The sequence below is a fragment of the Pleurodeles waltl genome, chromosome 4_1 (genome assembly GCF_031143425.1).
Source record: "Pleurodeles waltl isolate 20211129_DDA chromosome 4_1, aPleWal1.hap1.20221129, whole genome shotgun sequence".
Classification (NCBI taxonomy): Eukaryota; Metazoa; Chordata; class Amphibia; order Caudata; family Salamandridae; genus Pleurodeles; species Pleurodeles waltl.
The window spans coordinates 200,190,878-200,213,433 of NC_090442.1; the positions used below are offsets into that span (position 1 = coordinate 200,190,878).

At 43.2% G+C, this 22,556-nt stretch overlaps 1 protein-coding gene across 2 annotated transcripts in view; it reads left to right on the top strand.

Annotated features, from left to right (window-relative positions):
* NINJ2 (ninjurin 2) overlaps positions 1–22,556 on the top strand; it is a 421,493-nt gene that overhangs the window by 351,701 nt on the left and 47,236 nt on the right. The window contains exons 1-2 of one of the 2 annotated variants that reach the window (XM_069228125.1): positions 12,071–12,142; positions 17,467–17,698. In XM_069228125.1, the coding sequence (XP_069084226.1) occupies positions 17,467–17,698 (232 nt within the window). In that variant the 5' untranslated portion in view covers positions 12,071–12,142. Of the gene's footprint in view, positions 1–12,070; positions 12,143–17,466; positions 17,699–22,556 lie in introns of those variants that run through there. The other variant, XM_069228124.1, reaches the window with a different exon arrangement.

Consider the following 22,556-nt stretch of genomic DNA (forward strand, 5'->3'; position numbering starts at 1 on the left):
GCTCCCTTTGTTTAAAAAACAATAAACGAGAAAGGATGTTGTCCACTTCCATCAAACTTTGTTCATGAATCAAAACAATCACAAGAACAGAGAACTTGATTCATATGAGTAAAATATTTGAAAAGTGTATGCAGCATGAGCAATTACAAAAGTTAACCCACCCCATGTTAAGGAAACCCATAGCCGAGAGATTTGCATTGTATATTTCAATATTTATATCCCAAAAATCAGCATATATAATTCAAGAAGGGGGACATCTAAAAAAAACACTGCTAAATATGGCACTCCAGATCAAGCAGGCAGGTGATATAGAAAACTGGCAGAATAATGTAGGAGGCTCTACAGAGATTCATGAAGCAGCAACTTAAAGTCAAGCGACTTGATTGAATTTTATTTAATTTTATTTAATCTTAGTCCAGCTACTCGTAGGAAACAACATGAAAGTAAAACTATCTCTTTGTGGCCCCAATCAGAAAAACATTTTGCACATCCAAATTGGATTTAAGAGCATAAATGGCAACTCTAGGACCGTAAAATCCCAATTCCGATTCAGAGAATTAAGATTGTTCATATTCTGTTTGTATGGCATCTTCCAAAATTTGAAACTCAGATATAATGGCAGAATGTCAGCATTTTTAAGCAAATTTAGAGTTATGGGCAAGATTCTAGGCATCCCTTATTTGAGCAATCAGCAAACCTAGGTGAACACTCACAAACCCATAAATTGGTCGGCTTTCACATGCTTTTGAAAGATTGTCTCCCTCTTTCATTTATTCTTTGTAAAGCACAACAATGCAAACTACAATGTATTTCAAAGCACATATGCACACCAAGTACACGTAGAATTTGATAAAAACAAAATTGCAAATAAAGATAACCCAACATCTACAAAATCACCAATTAATTTGAAAACACTGACTCAGCTAAATAAAAACTTCTAAACCCCATTTAACAATGTGACTCTGTAAAACCACTATCATTCACAGATGTCCAGAGGCTCAAAATTTCACTTCTCTTAGTATGCATGTGAACTTGTGCCTGTCAAAGTCAGGATAAGTGTGCCTGAAGATTGAAAAAAGAAGCGGTTACACCACCATATGCAATGCTTACGTAAGGCGTTTCTTCAATTAAAAAGTTCGATTTTTTTTCACATGTGGAGTTAAAAGTCTAAACTTAAACCTGCAAAAGGATATTTGTGTTAGCTTTCCTCATTCAGCCCTTTCCACGTATCTGAAATCTGATTTTCCTAATTTTGTGCATGCAGGTATCCCTGCAATGTATTACTATTGTGTATTTACATACATACATACTTCCTATATAGCATGTAAATTCTATAAAATGTGGAAATGTTCTCCAAGTATATGAGTAATTGTACTGATGCAGCTCTCCATGTTTTGTCACTAGCACTAAGCCCTTTGTCAATTGGGCCAAGTATTAGGAGGATCAGACTTGGAAACTGAAAACTGCAATTCTGTTGCTTTGCTTTGTTGTCTAGGAAATGTTGGACTTACGTTTGAATCTGGTTGATTCCATCATCTTTCTGAGGTCAATAAAATAGGAATGCTTGAAGTGTGCAACTTTCAATTAATCAATCAATTTGGATTTGTGGAGCATGGCTAGAATCCAGCTGCGATCAGTTAAAGAGCCAGGTCTTAGGTCCCTTTCAGGATTCCATGAGAGAGGATGCTGTTTGGAGGTGGAGGTGAAGGTGGTTTCAGGACTTGGCAGTGAAGTATTAGAAGGAACGTTCTCTGCTGTGGTTTCAACGGATGCGGGAAGTGTGAGTGATGGTAAGGGAGGCAGAGTGCAGGTGTCTGGAGGGTTGGTGGTAGTTCAGTAGGTGGTAGATGCTTGGTGGCCCTTGGTCATGGAGGGCCTTGTAGGCATGTATCAGCATCTTGAATTGGCATCATTTCTGGGTTGGGAGCCAATGGAGATTCCTGAGGTGGAGTGTGATGTGGGTCCATTTGGGGAGAATGTGGATGAGTCTGGCAGCTGAGTCCTATGTCATCTGGATTCTCTTCAGGGGTTGGGTGGTGATGCTGTGTAGAGCGCGTTGCCGTGGTCATGTCGGCTGGTGATTAGGGCTTAGGTGACGGTTTTCCTGGTGTTGACGGAAGCAATTTGAAGACCATTCAGAGCATGCGGAGGGTGAGGAAGCAAGCAGAGACGACTGCGTTGATCTGGTGAGTTTGCTGTTCAGGGTGATGCCAAGGTGGTGGGCATGGTCTGTCACTGTGGGTCCGAGTTCGGAAGCCACCAGGTGTTGTTCCACGGGGAGGTGTCATTTCCAAAGATCAGCACTTCAGTGTTGTCTTTCTTGAGCTTCAGGCAGTTGGTCTACATCCATTTGGCGATGCTCGTCATGCAGTTGGTCCTGGTGGTGGAGGGGTCTTCTGAGAACAAGAGGATGAGCTGGGTGTTATCTGCGTAGGAAATTATGTTGAGGCCATGGGTTCTGATGATGTTGGCCAGGGGCATCATGTAGGTATATAACAGGGTGAGGCTGAGACATGAACCCTGCGGGGCGCCGCAGATGATGCTCTTGAGTTATGACGCGAAGGGTGTTAGGTGGACTCTCTGGGTTCGGTTCGTCCGGTGAGGAAGGATGCAATCTATTTGAGGATGACTCCCTGGATTGTGATGTTATAGAATCTGTTGATGAAGGTGTGGTGGGATATGATGTTGAATGCTGCTGAGAGCATGGGCGTAGGAAGTGTGGGGGACGCGGGGGACGTATCCCCCCCAGATTTTGGAGGATGGGGGACACGGGGGGCGAAGGTGGGGGGGACAAGGGTACAAAATAATTTCCCCCTTTACATCTAATATTCAGAGGGCCATTACGCACAAAAGCGCTACTTTTAATAGCCCTGTAGGGACCATCCTCCAATCTGATGGTAACAGAATGAAGGTGAGTCCTGAGGCCCCCTGCGCCCTCTGCCGTTTTGTTTGTCCTGTTCACAGCTGTGGGCATTAAGGGTGCTCATAAGAACAAAGGGCACAAGGAGGAGAAGAGTTTTGGATGATTACTGTCTGCATCCCCTGCTGCCGCCTTGAAGAGGAGCACTGCAGGATGACTTCAAGAGGAGCTGCAGAACAATGAGGAAGATCTAAAGAGGAAACAGAGTCCCACTCAGTCTGGTGCCTGCAGGCTATAAAGGAGACTCTGTGAAGCACAATATTTGTATTTACCTAAGATCACACCAGTTGGTGAAACAGTGAAGTCGAAATTGGGCCCAGATTTTACCCTTTCCCACAACAATTTAGGTATTAGAAGGGTATATTTTTCTAAGATTTATGCTTAATGCTTTTTTATCTAGGTAATGAAGGGCTTGATTATAGCATGGCTAACAGGGAGAAGCCATATTTCATTTTGGGCTGTTATACCTAGCGTTATTATTTATGTTGTTGTTATCGTTACATACTTAAGCACATTGAAGTATATTATCTTTACTCTATCTTTTCTTCACTGTACTCTGAAACAAACTACCCTATGCCACTGCACCCTACACCACTTTTCTCCACTCTGTGCTACTCTACGCCACTGCAATCTATGCTTTACCACTCCACTCTACATGACTCTACTCTGCAGCACTCTACACTACGCCACTGCAATCTATGCTATTCTACTCTAACCATTGTACACTACACCCCTGCACTCTTCACCACTTTACTCAAAACCAATGCACTCTATGCCACTGCACTTTATGCCAATCTACTCTGCACCACAGCACTCTATTCCACTGCTTTCAATGCCACTGTACTCTGCGCCACAGCACTCTAGGCGACTGCACTCTATGCCACTCTACAATACACCACTGTACTCTGCGACCCTCTAATCTGCAACATTACACTCTGCCACTGAACTCCACGCCACTCTACTCTGCACCACTGCATTCAATGCCACTCTACTCTGTCCCACTCTACTCTTTTCTGCACCACTGTACTCTAATCTACTCTACTCTATACCACTCCACTGTAGGCACTTTACTCTACTTTGAAATCATCTCCTCTATGCCACTGCAATCTACGCAATTCCACTCTTTGCTGTGCCAGTCTAATCTACCCTGCACCACTCCAATGTACCCTGCACCACTCCAATCTGCTCTGCACTGCTCTATGCTACTGCACTCTACATCACTATGCTCCACTCTGCAACAATCTACTCTTCACCACTATACTGAACTCTGCAGCAATCTGCTCTATTCCACGGCACTCTATGCAACTCTATTCTACTCTGCACCACTGTACTCTAAGCCACTCTTCTCTACTCTGCATTACTCTACATCACTGCACTTTACACCAATGCATTCTATGCCACTCTACTCTACACCACTGCCCTTAATGACACTCTGCTCTGCAACACGGCACTCTGCCACTGAACTATACTCCTCTCTACTCTGCACCATGGCACTCAACTCTGCACCGCTCAACTATATGCCACTCTACTGCGCTCTACACCAATGTACTATATGCCACTACACTCTATGCCACTCTACTCTGCATCACTGCACTCTACACCAGTCTACTCTACCTTGCACCACTCCACTCTACCATGCACAACATCACTCTATGACACATCACTCTGAACCACTGCAATCTATGCTGTGCCACTCCACTCTGCTCCCCTCTACTCTTCACCACTCTACGCTACTGCACTGTACGCTAAACCAGTGCAGTCTTCGTCAATGCACTCTACACCACTTTACTCAAAACCAACGCACTCTATACCACCACACTCTACACCAATCTACTTTGCACCACTGTACTCTATGCCACTTCACTCTAGACCACCCAACTCCACTCTATGACACTTCACTCTGACATTACACTCCATGATACTAGACTCTGACACTCTATTCCATTAAACTCTAACACTTTCTCCACTCTTCCTACACAACTCCCTATACGCCACTCCATTCCACTTTACTCCACTCTATGCCACTCCACACCACTCTATGCCACTTCAATCTACGGTACTCTACTCAACGCCACTGCACAACCCTCTATGCCACTCCACTATACAACAATGTACTATGCTCAACAGCACTCTACCCAACTTTCTCTATGCAAGTTCACGTTACTTTACTTAACTCTACTCCAGTTCACTCATATTTATGCCTTTCCACTCTACGACGCTCTGCCACTCCTCTCTATGACACTCTATTACACTGTGACACTACTCCACTCTACTACTACTTTATGGCATTGGCGCTTGATTAGAGATTCAGATCTCCATTGATTGCCTTGTCACTCATAGGAGACGCGAGTCAGATTTATCTTGGCCGTTTTGGTTACAAGCACTCTGTAACCCTTTTAACTCAAGCTTAACAAAGGCTTAGGATGATCCTGATACTTATCTAGGGGATCGAAATATCATCGGCCAAAGTACCTTGACTTGAATTTGTGATATTGTACATAAGTTGGCATAAGCATAGGTACTATGAGCTAATGACTTCTTGATTCACTATTTGAGTCATTCATGTAAAAGTCGGTGTATAAAAGCTTGTAAAGCATTATTGTGGATGCTTACCTTGTAAGAAAGTAGCCTCTTTCTAGCTTGGTTACCCCCACATTTGGCCTGTTTGCCAGTGTGTTTGAGTGTGTCTACTGGGATCCTGCTAATCAGGACCCCAACAGTTATGCTCTCTCCCTTAAATTATGGTTGTTGCATACTGGTAACTCAGTATTTCACCCAAGATTGGCATACTGGTGCCCCCTTATAAGTCCCTATTATATGGTACTTGGGTACCCAGGGCATTGGGGTTCTAGGAGATCCCTATGAGCTGCAGCATTTCTTTTGCCACCCATAGGGTGCCCATGCAAAGGCTTCTGCAGGACTGCCATTGCAGCCTGCGTGAAAAGGTGCATGCACCCTTTCACTGCCAGTTACACTGCACCAGGTCACTTATAAGTCACCCCTATAGCAGGCCCTCCAGCCCTGAAGGCAGGGTGCAGAGTACCTGTGTGGGAGGGCACCCCTGCACTAGCAGAGGTGCCCCCACTACCTCCAGGACCATTTTCCCAGACTTCAGGTGTGCGGTGATGCCATTTTACACGTGTACTGGAAATAGGTCACTCCCTATTCCCAGCTACATAATGGTAACTCCGAACATAGGTATGTTTGGTATCAAACATGTTGGAATCATACCCCAAGGCTTTTGCAAGCATTGGTTGTATGATTTCATGCATTCTGGGGGCTCCTTAGAGGACCCCCAGTATTGCCATTCCAGCCTTCTGAGGTTTTCCAGGCAGCCCCAGCTGCTGCCACCTCTGAGACAGGTTTCTGCCCTCCTGTTGCTTGAGAAGCTCAAGCCCGGGAAGGTAGAACAAAGGATTTCCTTTGGGGGAGGGGTGTTACACCCTCTCCCTTTGGAAATAGGTTTGGAAGGGGTAGCTTCCTTCCCCAGGCCACTCGAAATGCTTTGAAGGGCACATTTGGTGCCCTCCTTACATAATCCAGTCTACACCAGTTCAGGTACCCCCAGTCCCTGCTCTGGCATGAAACTGGACAAAGGAAAGGGGAGTGACCACTCCCCTATCCATCACCACCCCAGGTGTGGTGCTCAGAGCTCCTCCAGAGGGGAAACATCCTGAACAACTAGGTCTAAACCACTACTTGCCTGAACCACTACTGCTAAACAACTAAAAAGTCTCTACAACTAAGTACTGAACAACTACTGTCTAAACAACAATCGTGCCTGAATAACAATTGCCTGAACAACTAATTTTAAGGTAAGGTTTTCTTTTTGTTTTTTATGGTTAATTAGTTGTTTGGAATATATAAATATATAGTAGTTGTTCAGGCAATTGTTATTCAGGCACAATTGTTGTTTAGACAGTAGTTGTTCAGTACTTAGTTGTAGAGGCTTTTTAGTTGTTTAGAAGTAGTGGTTTAGGCTATAGTTGTTTAGGACCTAGTTGTTCTGTCACATATTCCTCCAGAGGGTCCCTGGGTTTTGCCATCTTGGATTCCAAGTTGGCAGCGAACTCTGGGAGCATCTGAGTGGCCAGTGCCAGCAGGTGGTGTCAGAGCCGTCCCCTGATAGGTGCTTACCTGTTCAGCTGACCAATCCCCCTTTCAAGGCTATTTAGGGTCTCTCCTTTGGGAGGATCTTCAAATTCAGATTGCAAGACTCCAGCAGGAATCCTCTGCATCCTTTACTTCACCTTCTCACCGAAGAAACTGCATCTGGACCCTCCAGGAACTCCACAAACTGCAACAACGAAGCAAAGACGACTTCTGCAACATTGTAACTTCAGCTCCTGCCAGCAACTGCAGCTGTTTCCCGGTCGTGCATCCTCAGAGGACAGCCTGTCTTCAGTCTGCACCAGAAGAATGAACGAATCTCCCTTGGAGTGAAGGAGTCACTTCCCTGGTTCAGCAGGCACCTCTCTGCAATGATGACCATCTGCATGGGTCCCCTCTCCTGATGAGTTGCATGGATCCTGCATCACGGGTGGTAGACTGAAGTGGTCCCGATGGTCCTGACGTCCTACTGTTCAACTTTGGTGGAGGTAAGAGCTTGCCTTCTCACGCAAGACAGTACCCCGTGCACCATGTTTTTTTCAGTTGCCAAGGCGTGTGGCATCCTTCTATGAAATTCTTTGTGCACAATGTAGCTCCGGCCCCCAGCACTCCTTCCTGAGATGCACAACTTCCTGAGTGGTTCTCTGGCGGCGTGGGATCCTTTGTTTTTGTGCTGCGTGGGCCTCCTTTTGCAACTCCTTTGTCCCCGTGCTGGCTGGTATTCTGTGGGCTCTCTGAGTTGCTGAGAGCCCCCTCTGACTCCTCCTGCTGGGTAGAGTCCGCCAGGTCCCTCCTGGTCCCGGGCAGTGCCATTTTCAACTAACCATGAGCTTTGCCTGTGCCAAAGCTTGTTGGTGGAATCCAGCGATGCAAACCAGACTGCAATCATCCATCCGGTTTGGGATATCATCTGCACCAACCCGCATCCATCTTCTTGGGTGCAGTACTGACTGTTGTTCTTCACCAGTGGTTCTTCTTTTGCACCTTGATTCGGGTTAGCGGGGGCTCCTGTCCTCCCTGGACTCTTCTGTGCTTCTTGGACCTAGTCCCATTCTTCCACAGGTCTTTAGGTCCAGGAATCCACCCTTTGTGTCTTGAAGTATCTTCTGGTTCTTGCATTATCTCCTTTCTCGTGTTCTTGTGTGTTCTGGGAAAGTTACTGTGATTTACTCCTGCTTTCCTGGGCTCTGAGGTGGGTTCTATTACTTACCTTTGGTATTTTCTAATATTCCCGGCGCCCCTCTACACACCACACTTGCCTAGGTGGGAAACCGACATTTGCATTCCACTTTCTTAGTACATAGTTTGTGTTTCCCCTAGGCCCATTTCTTACCATTGTGATTTTCACTAATTGTACTGTTTTCTGTTTTTATTGCTATTGCTGCATACTAGTGTATATAATTGGTGTATTACTTACCTCCTAAGGGAGTATAGTCTCTATGGTATTTTTGGAATTTGTGTCACTAAAATAAATTACCTTTATTTTTGTAACACTGAGTATTTTCTTTCATGTGTGTGAGTACTGTGTGACTACAGTGGTATTGCATGAGCTTTGCATGTCTCCTAGATAAGCCTTGGCTACAGCCACACCTAGAGAGCCTGGCATCTAGGCACTGCCTACATTTCACTAATAAGGGATAACTGGATGTGGTATAAGGTGTAAGTACCATAGGTACCCACTACAAACCAGGCCAGCCTCCTCCAAACCACTGTACTATACATGCTACTTTTTAAATTTTTCTTGTAATTGGCGACATTGGGTCATCCAGATAACTTGTGTAATGCCCGAATACCAGTCTTTCTCGATTTCCCCTGTTGATGTTTTCCCACTACATTTGATCTTTTATATTTTGATTGAATAAATGCATAAAACATTCCATTTGCATACTACTTTATTATCATTGTTTATGGGAGTGGTGTTGCATTTTTTTCCAGGGACCCCTGTTCCTTCAAAGTTAAGTTTACTGCTCCATTCTAGGACACTCTACTTACTTCATGATACTATGCCACACCAGTCGATGACACATCATTCTCCTTTATGCCATTAACTTTGAGCCATGCTGAATAGTAGTCTCACTAGTGTACAGCATGGCTAAAACACATTGGCAAAGGCAATGGAACTTACATAGCCAAGACCTATTAGCTTTGCCACTGCTTGTTTATAAGGTATGAACTTTAAGGTGACTTGCAATATCCTTATGTACACAGGGGGTATTTTACCCCATATAATACATGGTCACACCACCAACTTTCCCACAAACCACTTAAAACCTTAGTGCATAGGTTCTGTCATTCCAAGCTATTAAAGTAGAGCAGAAGAAAGAAAAGCAACATTCAATTTTTTGCTTTAAACAGCTTTGTTAATTATGCTCCTTGACCTGATCTGCCTTTTACCTTGGCTGCTAGCTCTGACAGAAGGCATTGTAATGTCAGAAGTCGACTGTAATAACCCTATCATAGTCATTTTCTGATGTCTTTTCTTTATAAACAGTGAATGTCTTTTCTTTACACGCTGTGACTTGGTGTATCACAAACAGCCGTTTCTAAAGAAATTAGTGACTGCAGTTTATACAGAGATTAGAGAATCCATGTTTATATAGACTGTAACTCCAAGAGCTGAGCTTCCCAAGATCACACACAGGAGTAGAAGTATGGTTTCCGAGCACAGTTTACAACTATTGTACCTAATCGCTTTTGATCTCTCCGGTGCGGTTCCAATTGGCATGAGGCGAAGGGCATGATGGGTGTGGGGCGCAAAGGGTATGTTCTTCCTTTTTACCCTCCTACCTTGATTTGCTTGGTGCATGAAGATTCAAGGTTAATCAACATGTTATTTTCACAATTGAGCTAAGTACTTTGTGAATATAAATAACAATAAAAGATACTTTCAGACTGTGTAAACATGCCTTCCTTTCTCCCTATTTCACTTCCATTATATATGATTGTGTATATTTATCGGAGCCTGCAGTTCGTAAACAACGAACGATTTGTATAGGGTTGATTGAAAGTCCCCAAGGCTGTCCCTGTCCCCCCCAGAAATTTATTGTCTCCTACGCCCCTGGCTGAGAGGTTGAGGAGCCTCAGGGCCACTGTGTCTCCCGGTCGAGGAGGGTTCTGATGTAATTGGTGGCAGCAAGTCGGGGGTTTCGGTTCTGTGGCTGACGCGGAAGCCAATCTGGGAGGTGTCCAGCAGGTTGTTGTTCTTCATGTGTTTGGTGAATTGTTGGTTGATGGCCTTCCATAAGACTTTGGCGTGGAAGGGGAGCAGAGAGATGGGGTGGTAATTCTTAAGATCACTGGGGTCAGCAGAGGGTTCCTTGAGGAGGGGTCCGACCTCTGCATGCTTCCATTGTTCCATGGTTCGAGGAAGGTGGCTGTGCTGATGGATGTGTTGAGAATGGAGGTGAGTTTGCAGCTGATTTTCTTGATCAAAAGGTTGAAGACATGGTGGGGGAGGGGTCAGTGGGTGCTCAAGTGGATAGAGTTCATGGTGGCCTTGGTGCTTTGTGTGGTGAGCTGCTCTCATGCACTAAGCAAAGGGTTATGGGTAGGGCCAGTTGGCGTGAGGAGGCTGTGGAGGTCTCTAAGTTAGGATTTGAAGTTACTGTTGCTGGTGGATACTTGCAGAGTTCCTGAGATGGGGGATCATGTTCTCAGTGGCTGATGGGCAGGAGAACTCTCTGACAATGATGAAGATGTCCTTGCTGTGGTTGGAGCTGGCTTTGATGCAGTCTGCCAGTTATTATTGAAGTCTGTGTTATAAATGATACATATTATCTTTGTTAAAGAATCCATCCAGTGAACGATGCCATATTGCATCCTAAAATGCCTATTGTTGGCTATTGTTAGTGCTGCAGGACTGTGTAAAGAGAAATGTTTTTTCTCTAATCTGGATAGCCCCTGGACGACCTTTTTATTATTTTTTGTGCACAGGGCAATGGATTGAAGGGGTTGTGGAGTACCCCAAACACAAAAGTATTCACAATGATGAGGGGTTATCATCATTGGCAGCCATATAGGGGGAGCTGTAAGCTAGTGCTTTAAGTGGCATAAAAAAGGGACATGGCCAAAGAGACCAAAGTAGGAATCCTTTCAGAGAGGTGTGGCTTAGAACATGTAAACTAAAATCATATGCTTCACACAGTATGCCTCCTGGCTAGTATGTGGGTGCCTCTCTTTGAGTTTTCTGTTATTGCATCCAGACATGTCATATAACAACAAACTATTATAACTAAAACAAGTCAGACCTATTGGCTTTGCTAATGCATGTTAACTTTATCAGCTTAATGAACAACAATTTTGTTACGAATATTTAAAACTGAAAATGTTTTAATTCTGAAAATATGAGAGTATGGATTAAACATTACTAAGGTCTGTGAAAGTAGTAGTTGCATTTGAAGTGCCTCAGACACACGTTCACCACTTCACACACCTTTCTTGTGTAGTGTGCCCCTTTTCTACACACATTAAAAAAAAACCTCTATCTGCATATCTCACACTTTCCCACAGTAAAATTTGGAACATATGTGACCATCACTCTGTGCGCTCGTTGGCAGAGAGGCCAAGGATTGGATGTGCATGTTGTCTGCACACCTTTATGATTCAATAACGAGTGCTGTGAGAACCTCTCACTGCCTTGTGCCTCAGAGCGCTCAGTCGTGTCCATCAGAAACCAGCACCGACAAATAAACTCATTCAGACACCCGGTGGAGAGTCAGTGTGCAGTAGACAAGAGCCATACAGCATGAAAACACTATTGAAACCCTGCACCGGGAAATACCCAATGCTCTCAGGGAAAAAAAAACATGTGGAATGTGAGCAGGGATTGCATCACTGAAATGGAATGCTCTAAAGGTTTTTTTTTACAGCTTTTGTTGAGAAATTCAGTAAACGTAAGGAGCTGAATTTCGAGTTGGATAAGGACCAGTTTCAAAGTCGGTCCGGAAGAACCCTCCCACACCACAAGCCCTGTGGGAGGCCGTCATAATAACCGGAGACCACGTTTTGAGCAGTTCTCTGAAAGAGCGAGCCGAAAGCGGGTCAAAGGGCACTGCGAAGACAGACACGCAGAAGTCGAAGAAACATGCAACCGAGCTTGAAAAGAGTAAAAATGTAAGCGTACGTGAAAAGAGAAGGGAAAACCAGTTTGGCATGAGTGAAACATGGTATCCTTGTTTGGAGGGAGGCGTTCGACTGCAGAGAATGTTTCTGCCGAGCAAAATAAGATAGGCTGTTTTCAAATGCTCCTTAATATAAATGCCATTTCATATATTTATTTTAAGAGACCTATAAAAAGTCTCGGCCGCCATCTAGCGGATGATTAGGATAGCGTTACATCACGAACGGTTTATAAAGGTGAGAGTAACAGGAGTGAGGCCGGATTGGGACAAAATATGATCAGGTACCAAGGAAAAAGTGCCTCCCATGCCACTGGCGAATCAGATAGCTAGCAGAGGCGCTGGAAGTGGGGGTGCAGCATCCCAAAATAACCATGCTGGCGTTTAGAACGTGAACGAGCAACAAATATACCTGTACATTTAGTTTTTATCTATAAAGAGGTCAAATGTGAGGTGATGTCCTCATACAAATTGCTGTTTACTCAGTTTGGGAGATTGGTGCCTACTTTCCTTTCCCTGACTGAACTTGAGAGAAATGTTTAAAGTGACCTATGTGACAATCTTGCTGGGGTGCAGGGACTGTGAATAGAAAGGCTGTAGAATGTCATCTTTTTTCTAACACACAGCAACATTTAAATACCTCTAAATTAACTGTACAAATATTTCAAAATACAGCAGCAGTTAGGAAAGCACAAATGAAGCACTTTCTTTTTGTAAAGTGTGTGGGAAACAAATATTTTAATAGGATCAAAACAAATCAATGCATTTTAGTTTGTGATGTACAAATGATAAATATTTACTGAAACTCAGTTTCCATGAACATTATCATATGTGTGGTATATAGTTTTATCGGTTAAACTTTGCACCTGTGCCGATGAAGTGCCCATTTTAATGGAAACTACGCTGTCTGTAAATGACTGCACTGCCACACCATGCTTTAGGAATATGGTTGTGAGCGAGTGCTCCAAAATGCACCACCAGCTACATGCCACACCCTTACCATTCTCCTGCTGAGTTCCCTATACAAAAATGCAAAATAAAACATTGTTTAGGTGGTTTGCAAGGTATGGAAGACTACATGCATTTATGCGTAGCACAGGCAGTGCTTGTGTTTATATCAGGGAAATTACAGTAAAACCTGGCTCTCCAGACAATCCAACAAGCCCACGCACTGACCTGTCAGACCAGCCCTTCTGGCACGGGCAAATTTCCCTGCAGATTAGCTCTACCCTTATAAGTTGCCATACATTTAAATAAACTATACCCACACCTAGAAAGTCCCCTCTCTCCCGCTTCACAGCACACCTCATCACAACTGCGGCATGCCATCAACCACATCCTCTCTTTCAAAGGTTTCATCACATATGATAACCACCTCCTTGCTGTAGGAGCTGATTGGGCAGAGGCTGGGCTTCTGCAGCACACCTTATCACAACTGTGGCCCGCCATCAACCACATCCTCTCTTTCAAAGGTTTAAGCACAAATGATAACCACCTCCTAGGAGCTGATTGAGCAGAGGCAGGAGCAGAGGCAGTCATATCGGAGAAGTTGATTAAACTTAAAGCAAAACAACAGTGATCTATTAGTTGCACATCTCCCTTAGTTTCAATAATCTTATAAGCAATGGAGCTCAACATACTAGAACACATCTGCTGCCAAAATGTGTACGTTTCAAGCAGGCAAAAAGTAGCAGAGCACTCTTAACTGATGTATGACATAATTAGTGCATTGTAGTCCAGGAACATATGACAGTAACACAAGTAGTGAGGTACACTAACAATAACAGTCTAAAGAATCCAACAGTTGCTAAAAAGTTAAACATCCAAAAAAAAGGCATGAGAAAATCCACATTCTTTGTTGAAGCAAACAAACAACAGCGCAAATGTGTTGATGATTTTGGTCACATGAAGAGTTCAGCCTACGCGTGATTTGTCCCTACTTCAGGATTTCTTCAAGGCTCCACACTAGCCATGTAGTGTCTCTGAAAAAACATTATGAGTACCAAGCCTCAACCAAAAATCCATCCAGTATCAGTTCAATACATTGCCAAAATAGCTTCAAAGTCCAATATTTATTTCACCTCTTAGACAATATTTTCCAAAAAGTTATGGATGGTCCATAAAAGATCTGTTTTTTCATATTCTGCCTTCAAGCTATTCAATCACCATGCTTAGGGTATCACTATGGGAATATGTGTGGAGGTCACTCCATGAGTTAAGATATTTTTCAAAAGACGTATCAAAGTCTACGGTTCATATTGTTACAACAGATCTAACTCCTGGCAGCCGAACTAGCATGGTGAGTGAACAACCTAAAGGCACAATATCAAAAAACAGATCTTTCATGGACCATCAAAAGCTTTTTTGGAGATTATCATCTAAGATGTTAAATAGATATTGGACTTTGAAGCTACTTTGGCAATGTATTGAACTGCTACTGGATGGATTCTTGGTTGAGACTCGGTTCTCATAATGTTTTTTCAGAGTCACTACATGGCTAGTGTGGAGCCTTGAAGAAGTCCTCAGGCACGGATGAAACATGTGTCGACTGAACTCTTCATGCGACCAAGATCATCTGCCGATTTGCGCTGTTGTTTGTGTGCTCCCAAAAATGATGTGGATTTTTTAATGCTTTTTTCTGTTTAGTAATGACTTTTTAGCACAACTGTTGGATTCTTTATACTGTTACTGTTAGTGTACATACTAGACATCACTACTTGTGCTATTGTCGTATGTTCCTGAACTACAATGCACCTACCATGTAATACATCACTGCTCCGCTACTTTTTGCTTACAATATCCGAGAAGTTGCCTCACTCATTGGTCAAATCATTAACGGCCCTGGGTAAAAAATACCTGTGTCATTACCAGTTCTGGAAGATATAATTTTGAGGATCTTCCACCCTTGAGTGATATAGAACTGTTGAGCTCAATTTGAGAGAAATGGCTGATCCTACACTGCACAAAAAAAAATTAGAAACCAGAATAGGAAAAGAGAGGGAGAGGAGAGAAAGTAGTGATGGCAAAAGATTATGTACAGAGCAGCAGAGCGGATATGTAGCATATGAGACAATAAATAGGAAGGTAGAAAAAGCCTAGAGAAAGACAAAGGTGGCGAGAGGAGGAGAAGATATGGTCATGGGTAGACTGTACTTAAAGACCTGATCCTGTTTTTCCCTACACAACTGTATTTTGGGTTCTGAGCTAACTACAACCTTCCAAAATTGGATGTAGACAATTTAGGATCGAAATTGTGCTACAAAATTAAACATCAACTCACTCAAAGAGGCAAGGGAGGCGATAGTAGGGAAAAACTGAGGGAGAAATCAGAGTGGCTAGTCAGAGGAGACAAAAATGGATACAAGAGCTGGACAAGAAATCAAAACCAGTCCAAGCATAAATATTCATGCCATACCTTGCGTAGACTGGGCAAGTGAGCCAAATGTGTTTTTTCTGTGAGCCAGAGAGCAAATGTGTTCTTCCTTCAAAAGACTTCAGACCCATTGGGAACAAATACTGCATTCATGGCATATTTTGTAAATATGTTGGCTAAAAAGTGTCACATGAAGGCCTGAAGGGTAACCAATGAATTATTCCAATACTTCAGATTTTACCAGAGTGCACACACACATTATGTCGGCAGGCATATAAAATAGTGCCACAAAAGGAAGGCCTACCAACATACTGAGCCTTCTGGAAGACTAGGGCTCTAAAATGACCAGCACTGATGTGTCAGTATTGAGTCATTCTCCGAGCTCTCACACTGCTCCTCTTTTTGTACCGTACGTCATTCACTACTAGTGTAGTACCGGGACATCAGCAGAGCTCTCATAATGCACATCTATTCTGACCTGCAACAGGCACAGCTATCCTGCTACTGACACATCCACAGAGCTTTCACAATGCATCACAGTGTTATCCTGCACCATACACTGGTATACAATTTGTGAGATATCTAGAGGGTCCTACCAATGTACCTGTATGGGTATTAGACACTGGAGCACAGGTAATGCAACAGATTAAGAGGGCCTGATTCAAGAGGCCCTAGTGCCACCTAAGCGCCTCCATAGCATCATTTTTTGGACGCTAAGGTGGCGCTAAAGTGTATTTTTACACGCGCCATATTAACAAATTGGCGGAATGCATGAATTGCGCCAGTTTGTAAACCCTTGCGCCACATTATGCCTGCGCCAGGCTTAATGTATGCAAGGGGGGCATCTCCCTGTTAGGGGGAGCGAAAAAATGGTGCAAGGAAATCTAAGAAATTCCTTGCACCATTTTTTCCAACACTTTTAACGCCTGCTCAGGCGTTAAAAGGGGGCCATGCTGTTCAATACGATGGGCCCCTATGTACTCTGCAGCAGTAGCGCCATATTTTTGGTGCCACTCCTGCAGAGTACATCAATAGCGTCAGGAATTCTGTCGCTATTAACCTCTACTCTGTGCCATGGTGGCGCCGTATTTTAAATATGGCGCACACATGGTGGCGGTAGGGGGGCGCTAAGTGGCGCAAGAATAGTGGCGCTGCAATGGGTACAGCGCCACTTTTCTTAAATCAGCCCCTAAACGTTTTTACAAAGAAGTTCTACATTGTCCCACAGTATGAATTTTCATCCAGACCCTCACAATGCCCCTTAGTCTGACTTGCACCTTCCCCTTTTAGACCAGTACAGCGTGGGTTTCACAATGGGCCATTACCCTAATTTACAGTAGACCCGGTAACATGGAAGGCCTGAAGGACAGTGGCAAGGCAGACAAAGAAGATTATAAGATGTAATTAAGAGTAGAGCGTTATAACAATCACACAATTATTCTTTCATGTTATTAACTTTCACATTCCCTTACTCTAAACTAAAGAGAAAAGCTGCCCCCTTTAGCCACCTCCTCTCATTGGGTCCTTTGCACTGGCCTACTAGGCCATCATAGGGTCAAGCATCTGAGAGTTAGATGACAGTGTTTCCTGTGCTGCTCCAACACAGCAAGCTTTTCAAAGAAACTGGCCTGTCAGAATATGCACCAGGTTTACTATAGACTAGGCTGTCTCTGCATTGAACTGGTTCACCACTTAACCACGAGGAGATAAAAACAAAAACAAATTTGCTCCAAGCTTTGAGTTGACAGACTCAAAAATCTATAAATAAAGTAATTTGAACTGGCTTTATTAAAATGTGTTATTGTATTTGTGAGTCATAGCATTAGCATTCATGATTTACCTTATGTTGTTGATGAATGAGTCCTTTGTTGGCTTACAGAACAAACTATCACTTTTCTATGGCGGATGTGACTTCTGTGTCTCAGGTTGACTCTTTCCCTTCGCAGATGGGCAATCCTTCCCGTAGAGATGAGATTCCCATCAACATTAATCACTATGCCACAAAGAAGAGTGTGGCAGAGAGCATGCTGGACGTGGCACTGTTCATGGCCAACGCAACACAACTGAAGGCTGTGCTAGAACAGGGTCCATCGTTCCAGTACTACGTCACGCTCATCGTGCTGATCAGCATCTCCCTCTTCTTCCAAGTGGTGATCGGAATCATGCTCATCATCATTGGTAAGTATTTGCCAGTTCATTTTCGCCTGTGGAATTAAACTAAGATTGTCTGTATCTCGTTGCATGGTTATAGCTCTTTTCAATCTTAAGATTTTCATTTTGAGACAATGGTCAACACGGCTTTCATTTACAAATGTCTTATTGTGCTTGGATAATGCGCCAGTACAATATATCTGGAGATCTCAAAGCAAGTTCTTACAAAAACATCCTACCTCCCCCTATCACGAAAACCATTACTGATGAAGCAGTCACGCTCCTCTCAACAGAGTATGCGCTTCCCTCTCACAGGTTGTCTACCTCAACACCCTCAAAGGAGGCCTTTTCCACTCTTAAAAAATCTAACTTAGGCACAATAAGTCCTATGTGGCCATCTATCGATCATTCACCCACCTTGTATTTATCAGTAAACCACTAAAAACATCTGACATGCACTTCAGTAGCAGATCTATGTCAATTACCTCTTCCACATACTAAGAGCTTTTACAAAGAACAACCATCAAGCAAGCGTCAGAAAGTTGCAGCACCGAGACAATCACCATCACAAATATGTATGACAGACTATCATTGCACTCACTTAGTCACAATCACTATTTGCTTCATCTGCAAATTGACCTTTGTCTCCATCCAGTTATCATCTTATTAACAAACAGAATTCATTAGATAAGATTTTTTTGTTGTCTTCTCTACTTCAAATCCCATTAATTGTAAAGCTCCAATCCTTGCCAATCCAATCCAACCCAATCCAATGCACATCTCATTAATGTGTCTTTAAGATCAAACCTTTGAGGTCAAAATAGACCCATAATTCTTAATGCTTTAGTAAACCTTTTCCAGAATTTACTTCTCAGATAACTTAAATGAATGTGACTAGAATGCAGTCAGCACAAATATGAACATGGCCCTGGCTAGTGTTTCCCAAACTGTGGCCAATTTTTAGTTTGTTTTGCGAAAGTCCAAGTAATAAATAAAGAGTCATTTAAATTCTGTATTTATCTGGTCACTTTTGCTGTGCTTCAAAGACTTAGGTAAATTGTCATCCTAAGTCTCCTATTACTTATGTTTTTAACATGAGTATTGGTTTTTATAAACTCCTCTCCCATCTCAGTTATAAAAATAAAAATAAATATAAACCTAATTATGTGACAATCTTTCTGGTTTTCATGATATGTGAAAGTAAAGGCTGCAGAATGTCACTTTTTTGTAACACACAACAAAGTGTAAATACTGGTAAGTTACTTGTATACATTCATTAGTCAGGAAAGCGAAAATGAAGCACGTTTTTGAAGTGTGATGAAAACAAAGGGCCCGATTATGAGTTTGGTGTTCGGGCCGCCAGACCCCAGTGGTGGGGATACCAAGAAGACCACTCCGCCGTATTACTTTGTATGTAGGTTGAACTGCCGAATGCGTAGACATTTTTCTGTCCACCAGCAGACGGCGGGCTGCAATGTTGGTGACGCATATTCAGATGGCCTCATGGCCGAAGACAACTGCTAAGCCAATTACAAAAACACAGTTGACATGGTGGCCCCCTTGCAGCAGTTAGCTGACAGTTGTTGGACGTCGCAGTACACTCACAGCAAAGCACCATAAGGGTGGCCATTGGATGGATTCAAAAACAGCACAGCTGACATCCATTGGTCCAGAGGACACAGCTGCAAATCACACTATAAATCACACCCCATCCCAGATATTGATCCTTTGCTTCTCCACTGCAGCACAGCAAGGCAGAGACCACACTCCTTTTTGTTATTTGTGATACACAAGGCAGCCTTTTTTTCCTATCCCATTTTTCACCTTTCACACGCTTCTTAATTTATTTTATTTTTTGTCCCAAATATTACTTGTCTTGTTTTGTTAGTCACTGTCACCTACTTTAATTTCACTCATGTCACGCTCCAAAAATCCACGTTTTTCAGAGAATGAGTTGAGAGTCATGGTGGATGAAATCAGAGAGTAGAGCCACAATTGTTTAAAGCCCAAGTCCAGCATACTCCTTCCTGTTTGAAAATGGAAATGTGGCAAAGGATAGTTGACAGAGTGAATGCTATAGGCACCACCTTGAGCACAAATAAGGATATTTCGAAGAGGTGGAACGACCTGAGGAGGAAGGTGCATTCACTGGCCTCCAGGTAACACCTGGAGTCCCTGAAGACTGGTGGTGGTCTTCCCAGCGCCCCAATACAACTCTTTCCTTGGGAGGAGAAGGCCTTGGCCATCCTGCATCCCGAGGGCTTAACAAGAAGAGCTGGAGGAATGGAATCTGGTAAGTCACACAACAAAAACTATCACAAAAACTCAATGTCCTATATGCTTGCCTCTCAGATTTTGCCATTGTGTTGTTCATCTACGCTCATAACCTGCAGTAAACAAAGTATCAGAGACAGTACATTGTCAATATTTATTTGTCATACATAACATCACATGTATCAATCTCCATCACATGCCATATGTTGGAATAGGGTCTGTAAGTGTTCTAATATCAAAAGATCATCCCAGGACCCATGGTTTGTGTCAACATGTAAATGTATGGTCCAACCTAACTGCAGTGTGGCAACAGTTGTCAAGTGTTGGAAAGTAGAGAGAGTGACATAACTGCAACTATCCTGAGGCCGTCTTTCAGTAACTCAAAACAATAGGCCATTGTGCACTTGCCAAAAGACACTTGTTAGCCATGTGACAACTGATGTTCACTCATCATGGAGTTCACCATTTGACTAGTGGTGGGTGTCTGAAAGTGACATGACTACAACTACCATGAGGCCCTCTTTCTGTAACTCAAAACAAGAGGCCATTGTGCACTTGCCCAAAAAGACCTGTAAGTCATGTCACAACAGATGTTCACTCATCATGGAGTTCAACATTTGTCTAGTGTTCGGAGCCTGAAAGTGACATGAGTACAACTACATGGAGACCCTCTTACAGTATCTCAAAATAAGATGCCATTGTGCACTGGCTGAAAGACACTTGCTAGTCCTGCATTTACTTTTCTACCATTTGGATGTTCATGGATACTTTGGGATGTATGACTACAGTTGTATTTGTTTCCCCCTGATTGATGATCCATTTGATGATGGTATGATCTGACCTTAGAACCAGTGCTGGAGGCACACAGGACAGGGGGAAATGTACAATGGATGGATACGTGGGATGTAATCTTATTGGGGCTGACATTGCATTGGGTGGTATTTCATATGACAAGTATCTCATCTTGGCTTGGCCAATGTCAACATCAATTGTGTTCCCCTTCTCCCTATGATGTAAGTTGGACATTTATTCAATGTGTGCAAGCTAGAGATTTGTATGTCCACACATGTAGATGTTCAATTGTCATACCTTAATATACATTTTAATGGACGTGTCCATTTACATGTGTGTACCTTACACCTACTTTAGCTAAATGTGTGACCCATGCTGTTACCACTGTATTTGCTTTCATGACTCACACTCACACATTTTTCACATATGCATTGCATTGCACTTGGGTATACTATTGGTTGTCCCTGATATACATCAAGCCACAGTTCCTGTGCAGATAGTGGTTTTGAGGTATGCGCAAAGTGATATGTGGCCCAGGGCACCAGTTTTCCAGGGGTCCACTGTTAGAGGTATTCCTATTCTGCAGAGATTCTTTACATTGTGACCTTTGAATGTTTCTCACACTGATTATTTTGCATTCCATTTACCTTGCATTATCATCAAATGTGGGTGATATGTGGAAGTCCATAACAGAGGTTTAGCAAAGAAGATGGGATTCATGACACATCCATCCAAATGTATCTTTTATATCACAACAGGCCATGGCATGTGAACAATGTGAGGGTGTCACTTAGATTTGTAGGTGGGATATTGATGATGAGTTGCTATCGTGTGACACAATGTTATGGACACATCACTTTCCCAGAATATTGATTGTGCACACATTTACAATTTAGAAGAGTGTGCCTGTGCAGTGTCAGTGACCTGGCCATAGAGGGCATCAGAGGGCTGTGATTAAGTCATATGTTGAATACAACTCCCAACACAAAATATGTTTGGCCCACGGACCACATACCCCACCATGCTAGGTCCATGGCGGGTCATCGATTTGCTGTGTAGTTGTTGGTAATGGGTAAGTGCTTGGCTTGTCATTGGTTGCATTCATGAGAGCAGTGGTTTTGGGCATCATCTAGCAGCACAAGCAACAGAAGTGCATGTACGATCGGCTCTGTGGTGGCACCGGATGTGAAAAGCTGAGTGCAGGTGAGTTTCAGACTTATATGCCTCTCTTTCCGCTTGCTCAGATGTGCTGTTTGGACCACCACAATCATGTCAGCAGAACACCACCTCGTAAATGGAATGGCGGTTGCACTGGCGGACCGCCCTCCGGCAGACACATTGGCCTATCTCATCAACGCCGCAGTCTAGATTTGCTGGTGATGTCGGCGGGATCACGATGGTCTTTTGTCAATGTAACCGCATGCATCGTAATATGGCAGTCGGACCGCCAACATTGCTGCGGGGTGACTGTTGCTGCCACCATGGCGATCCCAGGACCACCAAAGTCGTAATCAGGCCCAAAGTTTTTAATAGGATAAAGACAATTTACTTGGTGATCCAGAAATAATAAATATACACTGAAACCTGTTTTCCACACATTATCATTTGTGTGCAATATAGTTTTATCAGTATAACTGTATGTCTGTGCAATTTAATGACCATTCAATGGAAAGTGTACTGTCTCTAAATGACATTGTGCTACCATGTGATGCTTTATTTACATTAAAAAAATCATTCACCTCATGTCCATTAAAGCTAGATGGATCACAAACGTCTGTCATACTAAAAGTGAGTCGCAGCTCTAAAAGGTTTGGAAAGC